The sequence below is a fragment of the Gymnodraco acuticeps genome, unplaced genomic scaffold, assembly GCF_902827175.1.
Source record: "Gymnodraco acuticeps unplaced genomic scaffold, fGymAcu1.1, whole genome shotgun sequence".
Lineage (NCBI taxonomy): Eukaryota > Metazoa > Chordata > Actinopteri > Perciformes > Bathydraconidae > Gymnodraco > Gymnodraco acuticeps.
The window spans coordinates 4,763-20,361 of NW_022991192.1; the positions used below are offsets into that span (position 1 = coordinate 4,763).

Here is a 15,599-nt window from a genome sequence, read left to right on the forward strand (position 1 = left end):
CCCCCCCTCAATGAACTGGCCCCCACAAAAACAAAAAATGTCTCTTTCATACACTCCGCCCCCTGGTATACCCCCGAACTCCGCCAAATGAAATCAAGGAAACGTCAACTTGAACGCCAACACAAGAAAACCACACTAACAGTCCATCTTCAAATCTACAAAGACTATCTCCAGCAGTACAGTAACGCACTCAAAGCAGCCCGGTCTAATTACTACTCACAACTCATTCAGTCTGGCTCCAGCAACCCCAAGCGTCTGTTCTCCACCATCAGCAAACTTCTCAAACCCTGTGACAACGCCACCTCATCCTTCACCACCGAACAGTGCAACTCCTTCCTCTCGTTTTTCCAAACCAAAATCAGCAACATTTACAGCAATCTGACACCCTCATCAGCACCCCCCACCTCCCCTCCTGGCTCCCCCCCCTTCACCTCACAGCCCCTGTCCCACTTCTCCCCTGTGACCCCCATGCAACTGTCTGACTTCATGACTGGAATTAACTCCACCTGCACACTTGACCCAATGCCCTCCAAATGTGTTAAAGAGAGCCTCCCTGCCATCTCCCAACTCATCGCCACCATCATTAACTCCTCCCTCAGATCTGGATCAGTTCCCCCCTCTCTCAAACTGGCTGCTGTCACACCCATTCTCAAAAGACCTGGACTCACACCTGACATCATGTCCAACTTCCGGCCCATCTCAAATCTCCCCTTTCTGTCAAAAATACTTGAATGTGTCATTGCCTCACAACTTAAAGCCCACCTCAGCTCCAATGATCTCTTTGAGCCATTTCAATCCGGTTTCCGATCAAAACACAGCACCGAAACAGCTCTTCTCAAAATCACAAAGGACCTCCTCCTCTCCTCTCACTCCGGCAACCTTAACATCCTCATCCTCCTCGACCTCACCGCAGCATTCGACACCATCAACCACGCCATCCTGCTGTCCCTCCTCGAATCATCACTCAACATCACCGACACTGCACTCTCCTGGCTGAAATCCTACCTCACCGACAGACATCAGTTTATCAACATCAACAACTGCACCTCCTCCACTGCTCCTCTGTCCCAAGGCGTCCCCCAGGGTTCGGTGCTTGGCCCCCTCCTCTTCATCCTCTACATGCTCCCCCTTGGCAAAATAATTCGTCGCCACAACCTTCAATTTCACTGCTACGCCGATGACATCCAACTTTATATCTCAACAAAGACCATCACCCCCACAACACACTCCACTCTCACCAACTGTCTCTCAGAAATAAAAGCATGGATGCAAACAAACTATCTCCAACTGAACAGTGCCAAATCAGACATCATCATCGGCCCCCCATCCCGTATCAAAGACATCCAGAATTTCAACTTCACCATTGACGGCAACACTCTATCCCCCCCCCCTCACATCCGCAACCTCGGAGTCATCTTCGACAGTCAGCTCAAATTCAACCACCACATCAATCACATCACCAGGACCGCCTTTTTCCACCTCAAAAACATTGCCCGTCTCCGCCCATCACTCTCCTCCTCTGCTGCTGAAACCCTGATTCATGCATTCATCACTTCATGACTCCTGCAATAGCATCCTCTACGACATACCATCCAACCTCCTCAATAAACTCCAACATATCCAGAACTCTGCTGCCCGCCTCCTCACCCACACCCGCTCCCGAGACCACATCACTCCTGTCCTCCAGAACCTCCACTGGCTCCCCGTCCGTCAAAGAATCAACTTCAAAGTCCTCCTGATTACTCACAAAGCCCTCAACAATCAGTCCCCCCCCCTACCTCACAGACCTGCTGCACCACCACGCCCCTTCCCGCTGCCTCCGCTCATCAGAAGCCAACCTCCTATCCATCCCCACCCGCACCAATCACCAGACCTGGGGGGACAGAGCCTTCTCCGTCGCTGCCCCCTCCCTCTGGAACTCACTCCCCCAACCCATCAGAGACTGCACTGACCTCACCACCTTAAAAAAACTCACAAAAACTCACCTCTTCAATCTGGCTTTTAATGTGTGATTGTTTTTGTATTATTTGACTTTAACTTTAACTATATATTTATTTGTTGTTCCTTCCTTTTCTTTTCCCTTCACTATATCTGTAAAGCGTCTTTGAGCACCTGTAAAAGCGCTAACAAATTAAATCTATTATTATTATTATTATTAGGAGGAGATTCAGGTGATATGGTGGGGGGGGGGGGTACCTTGGTTGGTTATTGGCTAATGGTTATACAAGCCAAAAAAACCATTATGACATCATACAGTGGCCAAAATCTGATCAGCTGATTTTCAGACAGGTTTCTATATAAATGGATCAGGACAAAAGTGAGGGAATCTTTTTTCCCTGAAACTTTCAGAATGTCTTTACACAGAGGGGACACATGTTGAGGTAGAAAAGACATGAAAAAGTGGATTTTGCATAATAGGTGACCTTTAAAATTGGTCAGTAAAATGTTATGATAGGACCAAAGTTTAAACAAACCGCTTTGATAATTGACAGTATTGGGTTGCGAGAGTGTATTTGCTGATGTTTGTGTGTTTGTATTGATGTCTTACAGAGACGTGTTTCCTCCTGTTGCAGGCTTTGTGTCTCAGGCCCAGCTTGTGTTTGGCAGCAGAGTTATCCAGACAGCCGAAGGGGCTGGCCGGCTGGCTGAAGTCCCCCGGGACCACCAGAGGACTCACTGCTCTGCTGGAGCCCGACCAGGACTGCTGGAGAGAGGACACAGAGGGTCACTGATTACTGAGTAACAGGGAAACACTCACAGGTAGAGTCGATTGTGGTAAAAGGTGGAGTTTCCCTTAAACGATGAGATAAGGAAACCAGTGGGGGGAGGGGGGTCCAGCTGAATAAATATTAGCTGTACTTCTCTGCAGCACCAACACTTACTCTGTCATCACTGGAGAAGTATCCCTCTCACATTTTCCCTTGCTTCAACAATACATCTTAGAGACGTTTCCCTTTTCTCATCCATTATCCACAAAAAAAGTCCAAATGATTCAGTTTGACATCTCGACACTTCATGTGATGTATTATAACTTTTTTGTACAACTGCCAACGGTAATCATGACTCTCCTAGTCACAACTTTTGAATGAAATTACCTTTTTATTATTATTTTCATTGTTGGCAGATAGAGGATTTACAGACATAAAAAAGAAGAATCCAGGTTTTAAAGCGGCCATATTTTGCTAATTGTCTTGTTCATATTTGTATTTTTTCCTCTACTGGGATATGTTTCCATGCTTTAATGTTCAAAAAAGTTCTTTATTTTCTCATACTATTTTAACCGGATTCATAGATAAATAAATAACTAAAAGCCGCCAAAAAAGAACTCTACATGAAGATATATTGAGTTATTTCCACATAGCCAAATACAATGTATTTAATCTTAATCCATTGTATTGGGTTTCTTGGCAGAAGTTTCAGAGATGAATATCTCCATAAACAACAGCAAATTAAACTAAAGCAATTAGCATGGTCGATACCACTAGAGCAGTGGTTCCCAAACGGTGTGCCGTGAGGCAAGTCCGGGTGTGCCGTGGGATTTTGTGACAACCATACGTTATTATTGCAATATACAACTACACAAAAATAATTATTTTTTAATTTACTATATCAGTACTTTGTAGGTTTATATGTACGTAATCTGCGCGTCCACATCTCCACGTGCAGTGCTGCATAAACATGGCTGAGTCAGCGATAACTCTCGAGGGGTGGAGGTATGCCCATTACTTTGAGTTCGTCCGAAGAATAGACAGGAATGTGACGGTGAGGTGAAAACTGTGTCCAGGCCAGAAGCTGTTATCCACTGCTGTAAACACCACGTGGTCAAACCTCAACAAGCACCTGCAAAGAACACATGCTCAGGTGAAGCTACCGCACACACTATTTGTTGTTTATATCACGTAGTCTGTTCTTCTTCTCTGTCTTCCGGTTGTTGCCTGTTTTGAATGACAAATACACACTACCACCGCCTGCTGGTAAGGAGAGTTATTGCCACTCACGCATACGCAGTTTGTACGTGCTCGGCGAGTATAGTAACGAATTACTTTATGTAGATAGTTACGAAGTAGTGTAATATATTACTTTTTTAAAAGTAATATGTAATCAGAACAACAGGAGGTCACGGCTCTCTGTTGAACAGGACTTGCGAGTGGCCCTCTCCTCAGCGCCCCGACAGGCACATGTATCTCACTAATTTGTAAGTCGGCAAACATATTTACAATAGCACATGTTTCAATGCTGATTGCTGAAATGTTACATTTATAATTTGTAGTTCAGGACCATGCAGTGCAGCTTCCTTGCATTGACAGTTCTCTGTGCTGAATTTCTGCTGAGTTTCCTTTGCCTCATTTTTAACATTGTGACCTGTCTGGTTTAAATGAGTGTGTTGCTGATTTGATGAAGCCTAATTTGATAAAGTTTCAAATTAATTTCTGAAATATTTCGTTAATAAATATTTCATGAGTAATATAGTTGTCTTTGTCACATTTTATTTGGCATTAGTAAATAATTATGCACATTTACAGATATTTTACATGATATGAGTGATAACACGTGTTATAAGGGCTATTTTGCACAATAGGTGTGCCTTGAGATTTGTACTTGTCCTTTGGTGTGCCTTGGGCACAAAAAGTTTGGGAACCACTGCACTAGAGGTCATATGACATGATTATGATTTGGAAGAACTCAACATTTAAAACTCACATTATTGCCTGATTTTGATTAAAACGCATAACTAGACTGAGGGATGGTGAGACAGCTAAAGAGACATAATCCCGTTTTTAATTTGTCAACATCTAGATTTCTGTTTATCGAGCTTTATGTGTGTGGTGTGTGTGTGTGTGTGTGTGTGTGTGTGTGTGTGTGTGTGTGTGTGTGTGTGTGTGTGTGTGTGTGTGTGTGTGTGTGTCTGTGCATGTCTGTGTCTGAGAGAGAGAGAGGCGGGTTAAAGCAGAAACTCTATAACTACAAGCAGATACGCTGACTGCCATAGAAACCATTGGAATGCACTCTGAAGACACACACACATACCATGTATACATCACTTCAGGGGACATTACATTGACTTACATGCATTTCCTGGAGACTTATCCTAACCTTAACCATAACCAACACATGCCTAACCCTAACCCTTACCCTTAACCTAATCCTAACCAAGTCTTCACCCTAAAATTAACGATTCCCCTCATGGGGACCTCTAATTTGTCCCCATAAGGGAGGCGAGTCCCCACACGTGACTCTATAAACAGATTTAGGTCCCCACAAGCAGTGGCGTGCACAGACATTTATAGGGGCAGGTGCTCAAGAGAAAAAAAAGGGACACCTTCTGAGTCGTTGTGGCGGTCGCGCCGAAATTGTGCGCAAAAATTTGCCGGATAATGGCGGATTTTGTTAAGTTTCTTTTTGGTTTTTGGTTACTTTATTTCGGTGTTAGGGTTATGTTATTTAATTCTTATTTTTGCCTGATTTTACTGATTTTTTATCAATTTTTTTATTATTTTAACATTTATTTTTATTATTCTAAATGACTTAGGGGGGTCCAATCTGAATCCCCCAGGATTGACGCCCCTGGTGGAACCGCCGGCTGCCTTAGTAGTGTGAGATTTATTAAAGGCACATCTTGTATGTCGTAATTGCATATATATTTATTTCAATAACCATATGCTGTCTGATGCAGATGCCTATCTAAAACAAATCAGATAGTAGGCTTACTAGCTTCTACTCGCTAAAGCAACTGTAGTCAGGGAGGCAAACTCATCAGGTATGAAAAAGGTGACAAGGATCCGAGCCCCCCGACCCCACGGAATATCGGCTTTAAAATGAGGAATAACAGAGGATGTTAGCAGTCAGAACAACTAAAGCAGCAGGTAATAATAACAGAAACGCCAAAGAGTTACATCTAATAGAAATATATAAAAGCATTTATTTTAATTGTGTAGCAGTCAGTTTATAATTTTGGCAGCACTGTTGAGCATTTTGAAAATGTATTTTCATGCCTTAGTATTTTTATAATACTTTTCTACTTTCACTAGAGGAACATTTTGAATGCAGGACTTTTACTGTAACAGAGTATTCCTACACTCTGGTACTTCTACTTTTACTCAAGTACAAGATCTGAGTACTTCTACTTTTACTCAAGTACAAGATCTGAGTACTTCTACGTTTATTAAGTACAAGATCTGAGTACTTCTACTAAAGTAGGCTACAAGATCTGAGTACTTCTACTTTTACTCAAGTACAAGATCTGAGTACTTCTACTTTTATTAAGTACAAGATCTGAGTACTTCTACTAAAGTACAATATCTGAGTACTTCTACTTTTACTCAAGTACAAGATCTGAGTACTTCTACTTTTATTAAGTACAATATCTGAGTACTTCTACTAAAGTACAAGATCTGAGTATACTTCTACTTTTACTCTAGTAGCCTACAATCTCTATACTTATACCACCTCTGTTTATAGCCTATGAAAAAAACTATTAGAAAACGAAGGCTAAAGCTAACGTTAGCAGATAGTGACAATGATATTGCGACAGAAAAACTTTTCAGTTCACATCACGCTCTGCCGCTCTGCTCTGAACACCTGAACGGCCCGTTCTAACAGCTGTTCACCAGCGGCTCAGTCTGTGCCACAGTGACTCCGCACAGTTAACGAACACACCCTAGATAATGTAGCTGACCCTCATCCCGGAGCAGCAGAGTTCAGCCGGCCCGACAGGCAGGAAGACTCGAGCACACAGCTCGCGCTTCATATATTACAAAATAACACCATGCGCGTCATGATGGCACATAACAGCTCGCGACCGCAGATTATTTCGGCGATTAGATAAAATGTAAATTATATTTGACGCAACTTTAGTTACATTTCCATGACTTTTCCAAAACTTTGGAAAAAATATTGTTTTCCAGGGCCTGGAATTTGCATTTTGAATTTCCATGACTTTTCCAGGTTTTCAATGACCGTACGAACCCTGTATAGTTTAGTTTGACATCTGATTTAGGGGATTAAACAATACACTTGTTGTATTTGTTACCTGGTGGTTACTTACTTGGTCGTCACTAGGGCACTTTTAATCGTGTTGCTGCGTGCTGCTGCACCACACACCCGCCGTGGCCTTTCTGGCTGCGCGTTCACGTTGAGAGCCGGGAAGGGAGGGGCTGCAGCCAGGGCACGTACGGGAGTGCCGCGGGGCACGCGTGGGGATGTCTGACAAAATTACAACGCGCATTTGAGGCATTGTTGTATATATTAGAAGCTTTTAATCCAGAATTGATCGATGTTACCATGAGCCACATACAGTACACTGTAATTTATTTATTTTTTAAACTGTAAAAAACGAACTTTCAAAAAGGGCACATTGCTGTCCAGAGGGCAAAACTGGCAGGTGCTCAAGCACTACCTAGAGTCTATGTGTGCACGTCTCTGCCCACAAGTATAGTAATGCTAGGCCACACACACACACACACACACACACACACACACACACACACACACACACACACACACACACACACACACACACACACACACACACACACACACACACACACACACACACACACACACACACACACACACACACACACACACACACACACACACACACACACACACACACACACACACACACCACACACACACACACACACACACACACACCAGCAGTTTACTCTGCAGCTGATACAGTATGTGTTTTTGTTTTGAATTTACTGTCCTACCAAAGCTAAAAAGTGTCCTCTAAACTTCCTATCACACAAAGCCAAAGTATAACATTAAAGATCCATTTGAGTTTTAGTAAAGTCAAGTTTAACTAATGTGTTTGAAGGACTGCTTATTTCAGTAACTCCATTTACAGTTTTCTGTTTACACATCCAGCAAGAACATAGCAAAATTAGCATTAATTTGTGGGAACATGAAAAATCTGAGACTCTCGTTGTAGTTCTGTTTTGGTCACTGTACTTTAGGAAATATCTGGCTCCTTAGAAGCTAAATCTGAACATCTTCCCCACTAATAGGCTGCATAGGCTTATTACAACCCATATTTACTTTAATTGTTAGGAGGCAACCTCTAGGACCATAGTAATTATGCTGGCAGCATAGAAGCAAGTCAGGTGAAGTTGTAGTAAGAGCAACAAAGTTGGCGTAGGAGATTGGAGCAGCTGGATGGGTCAAACATATGTCCCATATAAAAAACTTTTGTAATGAACATACTTACTTACTTCACGAACATAAAACACCTAAATTACGTACGTAAAGCGAACCAACACAGGGACGTTCACCCAAGAGACCCCTCTTTGTGTCCAAGTCAACATTTAGTTATTTAGTTTTAGTTACTTTAGTTCTTAACTTATATAAAATAACTTACGTTATATAACAAACAATGATCATACCCTAAACCTAACCAAGTACTTTCTGATTCAACTCACAACACTCCTTTTTCAAACTGAGTGAGAACACAAAATCTGCCAGTCATTGTTTTATATGGTGGCCGATGGACGATGCACACGCGCTACATCGGCCCAAAACACTTGAATTAGGAGAAATGCGCTGCAGCTTTAGAAACAATGCAAATGATAAAAACACAAATCTGTCAAAATACATGCAAATGAAGAAACATCTTCACCAACTTGACAATACATGCTCAGCATTTAGAAAACATTCACCAACGCAGCATTTACTAAAAGCGCTGCATAAACGAAACACTGGAAATAAAAAACGCTGCAAGAAGCTCAAAACACAAAAAGACTAAAAAGTGATGCACACCTCTGTGGCCAACTGTCACTGTTAGCAGAGTTAGCCTGTTTCTTAATTGTAAGTCTTTGTCAATATGAAATGACCAGGTTAGCTACGTTAGCTAGCTAGCTTACAGCCCAATCTGCAATAATATTGGAAGGAATAATGCGATCGGATTGTTAAGATAAAATAATAATAAGGCATGTTTACAGTGATTGTTGGCCAACTTTAAAATCCTCAAACGTCAACAAGCGCTCCGTCCCAGATGTGTGCATCACTTTTTAGTGTCCCAGATACAGTTGTGTTTTGGGCTTCCTGCTGTTTCCATGCAGACTAACGTCTTCGTGAAGTTAGTGAATATTGTTGGTGAACATGTGTTGTCTAGTGGATAAAGATGTTTCTTCATTTGCATGTGTTTTGGCACATTTGTGTTTTTATTAGGGCTGTCAGTCGATTAAAATAGTTAATCGCGATTAATCGCAAATTAATCGCACATTTTTTATCTGTTCTAAATGTACCTTAGAGGAATATTTTTCAAGTTTTTAATACTCTTATCAACATATGAGTGGACAAATATGCTTTATGCTAATGTTTATTATCATTTGAACAATGACAAATATTCTCATGAATATTAAACACAACAACCTCTGAACATTACAAATATTCGCCTCAATTCAACCAGGAACCTCTCATACAATAATACAATACAGTGTGTGTGTGTGTGTGTGTGTGTGTGTGTGTGTGTGTGTGTGTGTGTGTGTGTGTGTGTGTGTGTGTGTGTGTGTGTGTGTGTGTGTGTGTGTGTGTGTGTGGAGAGAGACACTGATGGATCGTTGGAGCTATGTGCAACTCAAGGCATATGCTTGAACGGGAGCTGCCTGGACGCTGCAATCATGTTGCGCACTATCCCTGCTGAGTGTGCTGACTTTTCGTAATGTCAAGTGCTCAGCGAAATGTCGCTCCTCTGTTTTCATTGAAACAGCTCCTTATATCCGTTAGCGCAGCTAGCTAGCACCAGATGCTAACAACAGCAATACACGTAAGGTATGCCTCGCTCGCTCGTGCCACACATACACACACCCTCCCGGTCCTCCCGATGGCCAGTCGGTGCCTGCCGGTGAGCGTGGAAGTGTGGTCTGCATCAGCTTGTAGAATGTATTTTAAACTTGATGCTCTCTGAAACTACGGGGCGGCCGAGGACAAGAAATACACATGCGTTAATCGCGTTAAAATAATTAGTGGCATTAATTTTTTTTTTGCGTTAATGCATTATTAACGCGTTAACTTGACAGCCCTAGTTTTTATATTTCGATCGATTCAGACATTTTAGTCTTTTCTCCTAATGGAAGTGTTTTGGGCCGTTGTGACGTTTTTGCATCTGTTGGCCACTGTAGTTTTGGGATTCAATGACGAAAAAACATATTTGTTAATAAGTCTGTGAAAGGTATAAGGGCATGTTGAAAAATACTGATCAGCTTTAACACCCAGAGTAAAAACAAGTCCTTTATTAAAATCTCAAAGCCACTCAATGAGCCTCCATCTGTTATTGACAGTATATATGAAAACAGACTGACCCAGACCCAACTACCCAATCTGACTCGAATTTTTTTGTTGCCTAGCTACAACCATACGGTTGCCCTGCAATGACATTAAAGTTCATTTTCAGGTGAAAATCTAAATCTGTGTCTCTGTGAGTTCTCAGTGAGTGGAAAATCTCAAAAAGAAAGTGCCACTGTGACTGCAATTCATAAGTCACTGCAGTCCTCTTTGACCACATTCCTTTGTTAGGAATGCACTTTAAAAGGGATATTTCCAGGTTTTGTGCGCATGTCTTTGTAGCGGGTCATTTGTGGTCCTTTTAGCGGGTAAATCACTAGCCAAAGACCCGTCTGAAATTGCTATAACGGCACTATCATTAAATGCTCATTTGTCATACTTTGCTGACTGTGCTTTTTGCCCACATTATAGCCAGTGAGGCTAAAAGGATACTCAAGTTATTTTAGGACATTTTCCATATCGCAAATTGGTACTCTCCATCAGAAAAGTACTTAGCAGAAGGAATTATTTTTAACCGACAGTGGTGTTAGTTGGCTTGAGGCACATTTCAGGTCACATGGGCTAAAGCACAAACACTCATACTGTAGGTCAACAAACAGCAATTAGAGGAGGGAGAAAGAAGAGACGTAACAAAGAAAGAAAGGGCAATAAAACTAGGAAAAGGAAAAAGAGCAAGAGGTCAATTTGCACGCCTTTTATTTAGTCATGTTTCAGTGATTAGATTGGATCATAAGATGTTTTTACTATCGAATTCACATGAGATGACTTGAATGGGGAAGGGGTTATATTCACTCACTGTCATTTGTTTCTATGATAGCACCCAACCCACTCTCACGGCATTTCGTGTTATAGTCACGACATTTAATCTATTGATTCGTGTTCACCAACACGATTTTCCCCTTCTTTTTTTTTCGTGTCAGACAGAACGATTTTAAAAGCAATGTATTTCTATTGGTAGTATGTTTTGTGCCTGCACCACGTCTTTTTGTCCGCTCTGGTCTTGGAAGACCGGAAGCTGTGTGGTTCATAAAAACATGTTCTTACTCAATATCAAGCCACGATTATTGTTTTTGATTTTAAATCGTATAATGTCAGACTATTTTTGCCGTCAATGAGGAAAATAAATGGGGCTCAGAGCCTTAGAATACTGAAATCTGTATTTTTTAAATATTTTTTTCCTTCTAATTTGTTATTCTTTTCTAAATAACACACTGTTATTTACTCAACAATAACACACAATTATCCTTGTTTTTATTTATTTGTTTAATTCTATAATCTCTGGCTTTTTTGCCGTCCGTCAGGAACTGAATTTCAAAATAAAATAACTGTTAACAGATACACACCCACTGAACTGATTACCCAAGATCCTCAGCTATGGTTGAAGCTTGGTGATTGGATTGTTTAGCCGCAATGCACGTTGGGATATGGTGTTAATGCGATATGAAATCCGAAAAACATTTTTAAAACAAAGGAAATAATACTTTATTCCGAGTGTGCTTGCTTTTCTCTTTGAAAGTCATCACATAACGGCATTGTAATAAACGGTTCGGCTGCATTCAATATTACACATCTGCCGTAGTTCTTTATTTATAGAACCCTGATTAGAAGACTTCTGGACAAACTGGAACAACTGCCGCCGAAACTGAATACGTGATGTGTACGTGATGTGGATCATAAATATATCAGCAATTAAACAACATCTTCAATTTCTCTTCACACAATACGTCTCCTTGCAGTATCAATAGTAATTCGGCTGACTTTTATATTTCATCCAATTGGTAGATAGGTTATATTTACACCATAACGGTGCACAGCTGATAGATAGGACTTGTAGTTTTTAAAGATATGACTGATTTTCTTTGAATATAAGAATGTAAATACTGAGTTGAGAGTATAGTCAGGGGTTTTGGGTGATGGGAAACACAGCTATGGAATCACAATTTCAATAGCTTACCATTAAATGACGGATATACCTTTCTGTCTGTGATGTTTTACAAATCAGATATTAATGTGTAGAAGTAAAAAATGTGAAATAATATAGCAATATCCTGTAAAATTATGTGAAAACATGAATAAAACTACACATCTTCAGATGTTATACATACATAAGTGTCCTACACTAATAATACAAAGTTATTATGGCATTGTATGCTGTGTGTACCTTGTGTGCACTGCCTAGCGGTTAAAGCGCGTTATTGAATTATTTTTTAAATATGTTATATTTGATGAAAAAAGTATTAAGAGTGGGAGGAAAGTGTGGGGGGGGGGGGGGGGGGGGGGGGGTGGAAGTAGAAAGTCAATGATAGAAATATAGAATATAAAAAATCAAGCAGATACTGTAATGGCGCGTTTCCACTGCAGCGGGTAGCTCGCTTTAAGCGTGCCGAGCTGTGCGGGGCCCGTTTTTGGTTGCGTTTCCACTTGGCCTAGTTTTGGCCCGGGGCTACCTTTTCACCTTTTTTCTGGCCCGACTAAATCGTGGTTCTAGGGCCAGGAACAACCAGGCTGAGTCGGGCTGAGTATGCTAAACTAGAGAGAGAATCGCTGGCAAGGCGGCTACAACTACAACAACATGAACATATTTGACCGTGAATTAATTGTAATACACGTTTCAAAATGATGCCGAAGTAACAACATACTGATACCGGTTAGTAAAAACCATGAATTAATGCTTTGACAAGTCTGCAGACAGACGGCAGGCGAAAAACCCTTTTAAAATGCGTGTTTTCTAAATGTAGCTTGGCTAAGCTAACGTTATATATGCTCCGACCGTCCACACTCACAACAACGGCCTATACAGACATAAATAAACCAGCGACTGTATTCGCCATGACACAGGCAGTCTGTGGTTTGTACTTGTTTAACTTTTGTCAAGTTTCTGAACAGATATGAGGAGCTGTGAGCTCTGAATGCTAAGAGCTAACGGCTGTGTTGTTTTTCTGGGGCTCTCATTGAAGATGACGTCACGGCTCCGCCTACACTGCGTTACTATAGTAACTGCCCCAGTTCCTAAACTGTAATGGAAACGCAGCATTAAATTGAGCCGGGCCTAATAAGGCCTAACCAAACCGAGCGAGGCCGAGCGAGGCCTGCAGTGGAAACGCGCCATAAGTGATCTCTACAATAAAACAGTTTAGTGCCGGATGTACAAAGATATTAATATGAGGATGTGCAAAACAGACAAACTAATTAACCTTTATTTAAACATTAAAGAATACTTTAGATTAAGGTCTTCTTTTAAATAAGAAAAAAGCTTTGGGGGTATCAACAGATACATATTAAGCCTGACAAAGTACTTAACATCTAATATATTGCTTTCCTGCAATGCTAACTATGTTGAAGCACTTATTTTAACTGATATTATACATATGAATTATACTCTTATGTATGTAGATAGTACAAGAAATGTGCAGAATATGACAGTTTAATGGTGGAGGTATACACACATATTGATAGATGTCTTGTAATGCACAGTTGAGGAACCTGCAACCCAAGTTTTTCATTCATTGGATAACTACACCGTAGTTGTGTATATGATATGTCAATAAACCTTTGAAAATCTTGAAAGGGATGTGCAAAATAGCCACTATATACAGTTTTTAATGAACAATTAGAGAATAACGAGTAATGAATATGCTTTATAGGGATCTGCTTTTAAAATAGTTCTGTCTGACACGAAAAAAAGGGGGAAATCGTGTTGGTGAACATGAATCAATAGATTAAATGTTGTGACACTATAACACGAAATGCCGTGAGACTGGGTTGGGTGCTATCATAGAAACAAATGACAGTGAGTGAATATAACCCCACATATTGGAGTTTAGAAGTGGATCATCTTGGAGGATGACGGAAAGCAGTGATGTACAGTTGCAATGTAGAAAGTTACATCGTCAGTAAATTCAACACGTGTGAAACATATTAAATTCTTCATGGCAGTCATTTTGTTTGTCTTTGGGAGTTTATCTGTCCCCATGTGAAAAAACCCTCCAATAATTATGAATTAAGCATTAAAGATGGCATAAAGAAGCTAGCAGAGAGTTATTTGAGTTTCCTGTACAAACACAGGATATTTATTGTTTACAACACAGCATTATTCCTAAAGACGGATTTACATAAAACACGATTTGCTCTTTGCTCACCGTGAGGTTGGGCACAGAGCCTTGCATTGAAAACAGCAAGTTAAGTTTGATGTTTTTATGGTTACCTCCGCTGCTAGCTTACAACAATACATTAGCACTACGCCGGTAGCTGTTTAATAAAACAACTAACCATGATATCTCCATATTTGATTGTTTCCACTGTACCTTTGTGAGCGATGATAACATCATTGTCACTACATCAGGTCAACACATTGTATTGCACAGAATCATGATTCCTGTTTCAGAAATATACCTTTGTGTATGCTACCTACATTGCTAGCAACAGTCAGTGGAAATGTTACTAAGCTACCTAGCATTAATAAAGATCTATTTTGAATTCAACAGAACTTAAAATGGGCACACATTTTCTACTTTATTTGTCCAATTAAGTTGTAAAAAGCCTTTTGTGTCTCCAGAGGAAGGTGTGTAAAGTCTGATTAACTCATGTTTAAACTTTGTCCTTTAAAGTCTGGGTTAGTTGGCTATGACGAGAGACCATTTTATAGGAGTGCAAACTGAATTGGTGGTGTGTTTGTTTACCTGGTCATCGCCACTGTCTACTCCCTCCAGACTCATGCGGCTGTTCCTCTGAGCCTTATTCTGACACGAAGAGACAAAATCACTGTTAGCAGCGCCGTCTGAAAATAGCATTCAGGTATACTGCAGGGTGGGACATCACTCAATAATGTGTTACCATGACTGTGTGAAGCGCGTTGTATTCAGGGGGACTACAGGGCAGGCCGTCGTCCTCAGACATGGTTCCAGCATCGTCCGCTCTCTTCACACACATGATGGACGGAGGAGAGCCCAGTCTGATGGCCTGCTTCAGCTGGAGCTGCAGAAAAAAACAAGATATTTGTGTTTGTACATGTGTGTCATCTACTGATCAAAATACCTGATTAAGAATGAAAAGACTTGGCCAGACTTGTAGACATTACAGCAGGAAGTGAATGTTATTTCCCAGGTATTTGTGTGTGTGTGTGTGTGTGTGTGTGTGTGTGTGTGTGTGTGTGTGTGTGTGTGTGTGTGTGTGTGTGTGTGTGTGTGTGTGTGTGTGTGTGTTTGTCAGTATGTGTGCATTTGGCGATGGAGAAGAGCCAAATCTGACAGCCTGTTTAACTACAGCTAGAAAGTAGCAAAGGTGTGTTTGACTAAACATTTTTGTGTTTTCAA

At 40.9% G+C, this 15,599-nt stretch overlaps 1 protein-coding gene across 1 annotated transcript in view; it reads right to left on the reverse strand.

Annotated features, from left to right (window-relative positions):
• Window positions 1-2,548: 2,548 nt before the first annotated feature.
• Window positions 2,549-15,599, reverse strand: part of zgc:66433 (uncharacterized protein LOC321250 homolog) — a gene marked incomplete at its 3' end in the record, with an annotated part of 54,331 nt that continues 41,280 nt past the window's right edge. The window contains 3 exon segments of the mRNA XM_034238529.1: window positions 2,549-2,704; window positions 14,967-15,026; window positions 15,121-15,261. Coding sequence (XP_034094420.1) covers window positions 2,549-2,704; window positions 14,967-15,026; window positions 15,121-15,261 — 357 coding nt within the window.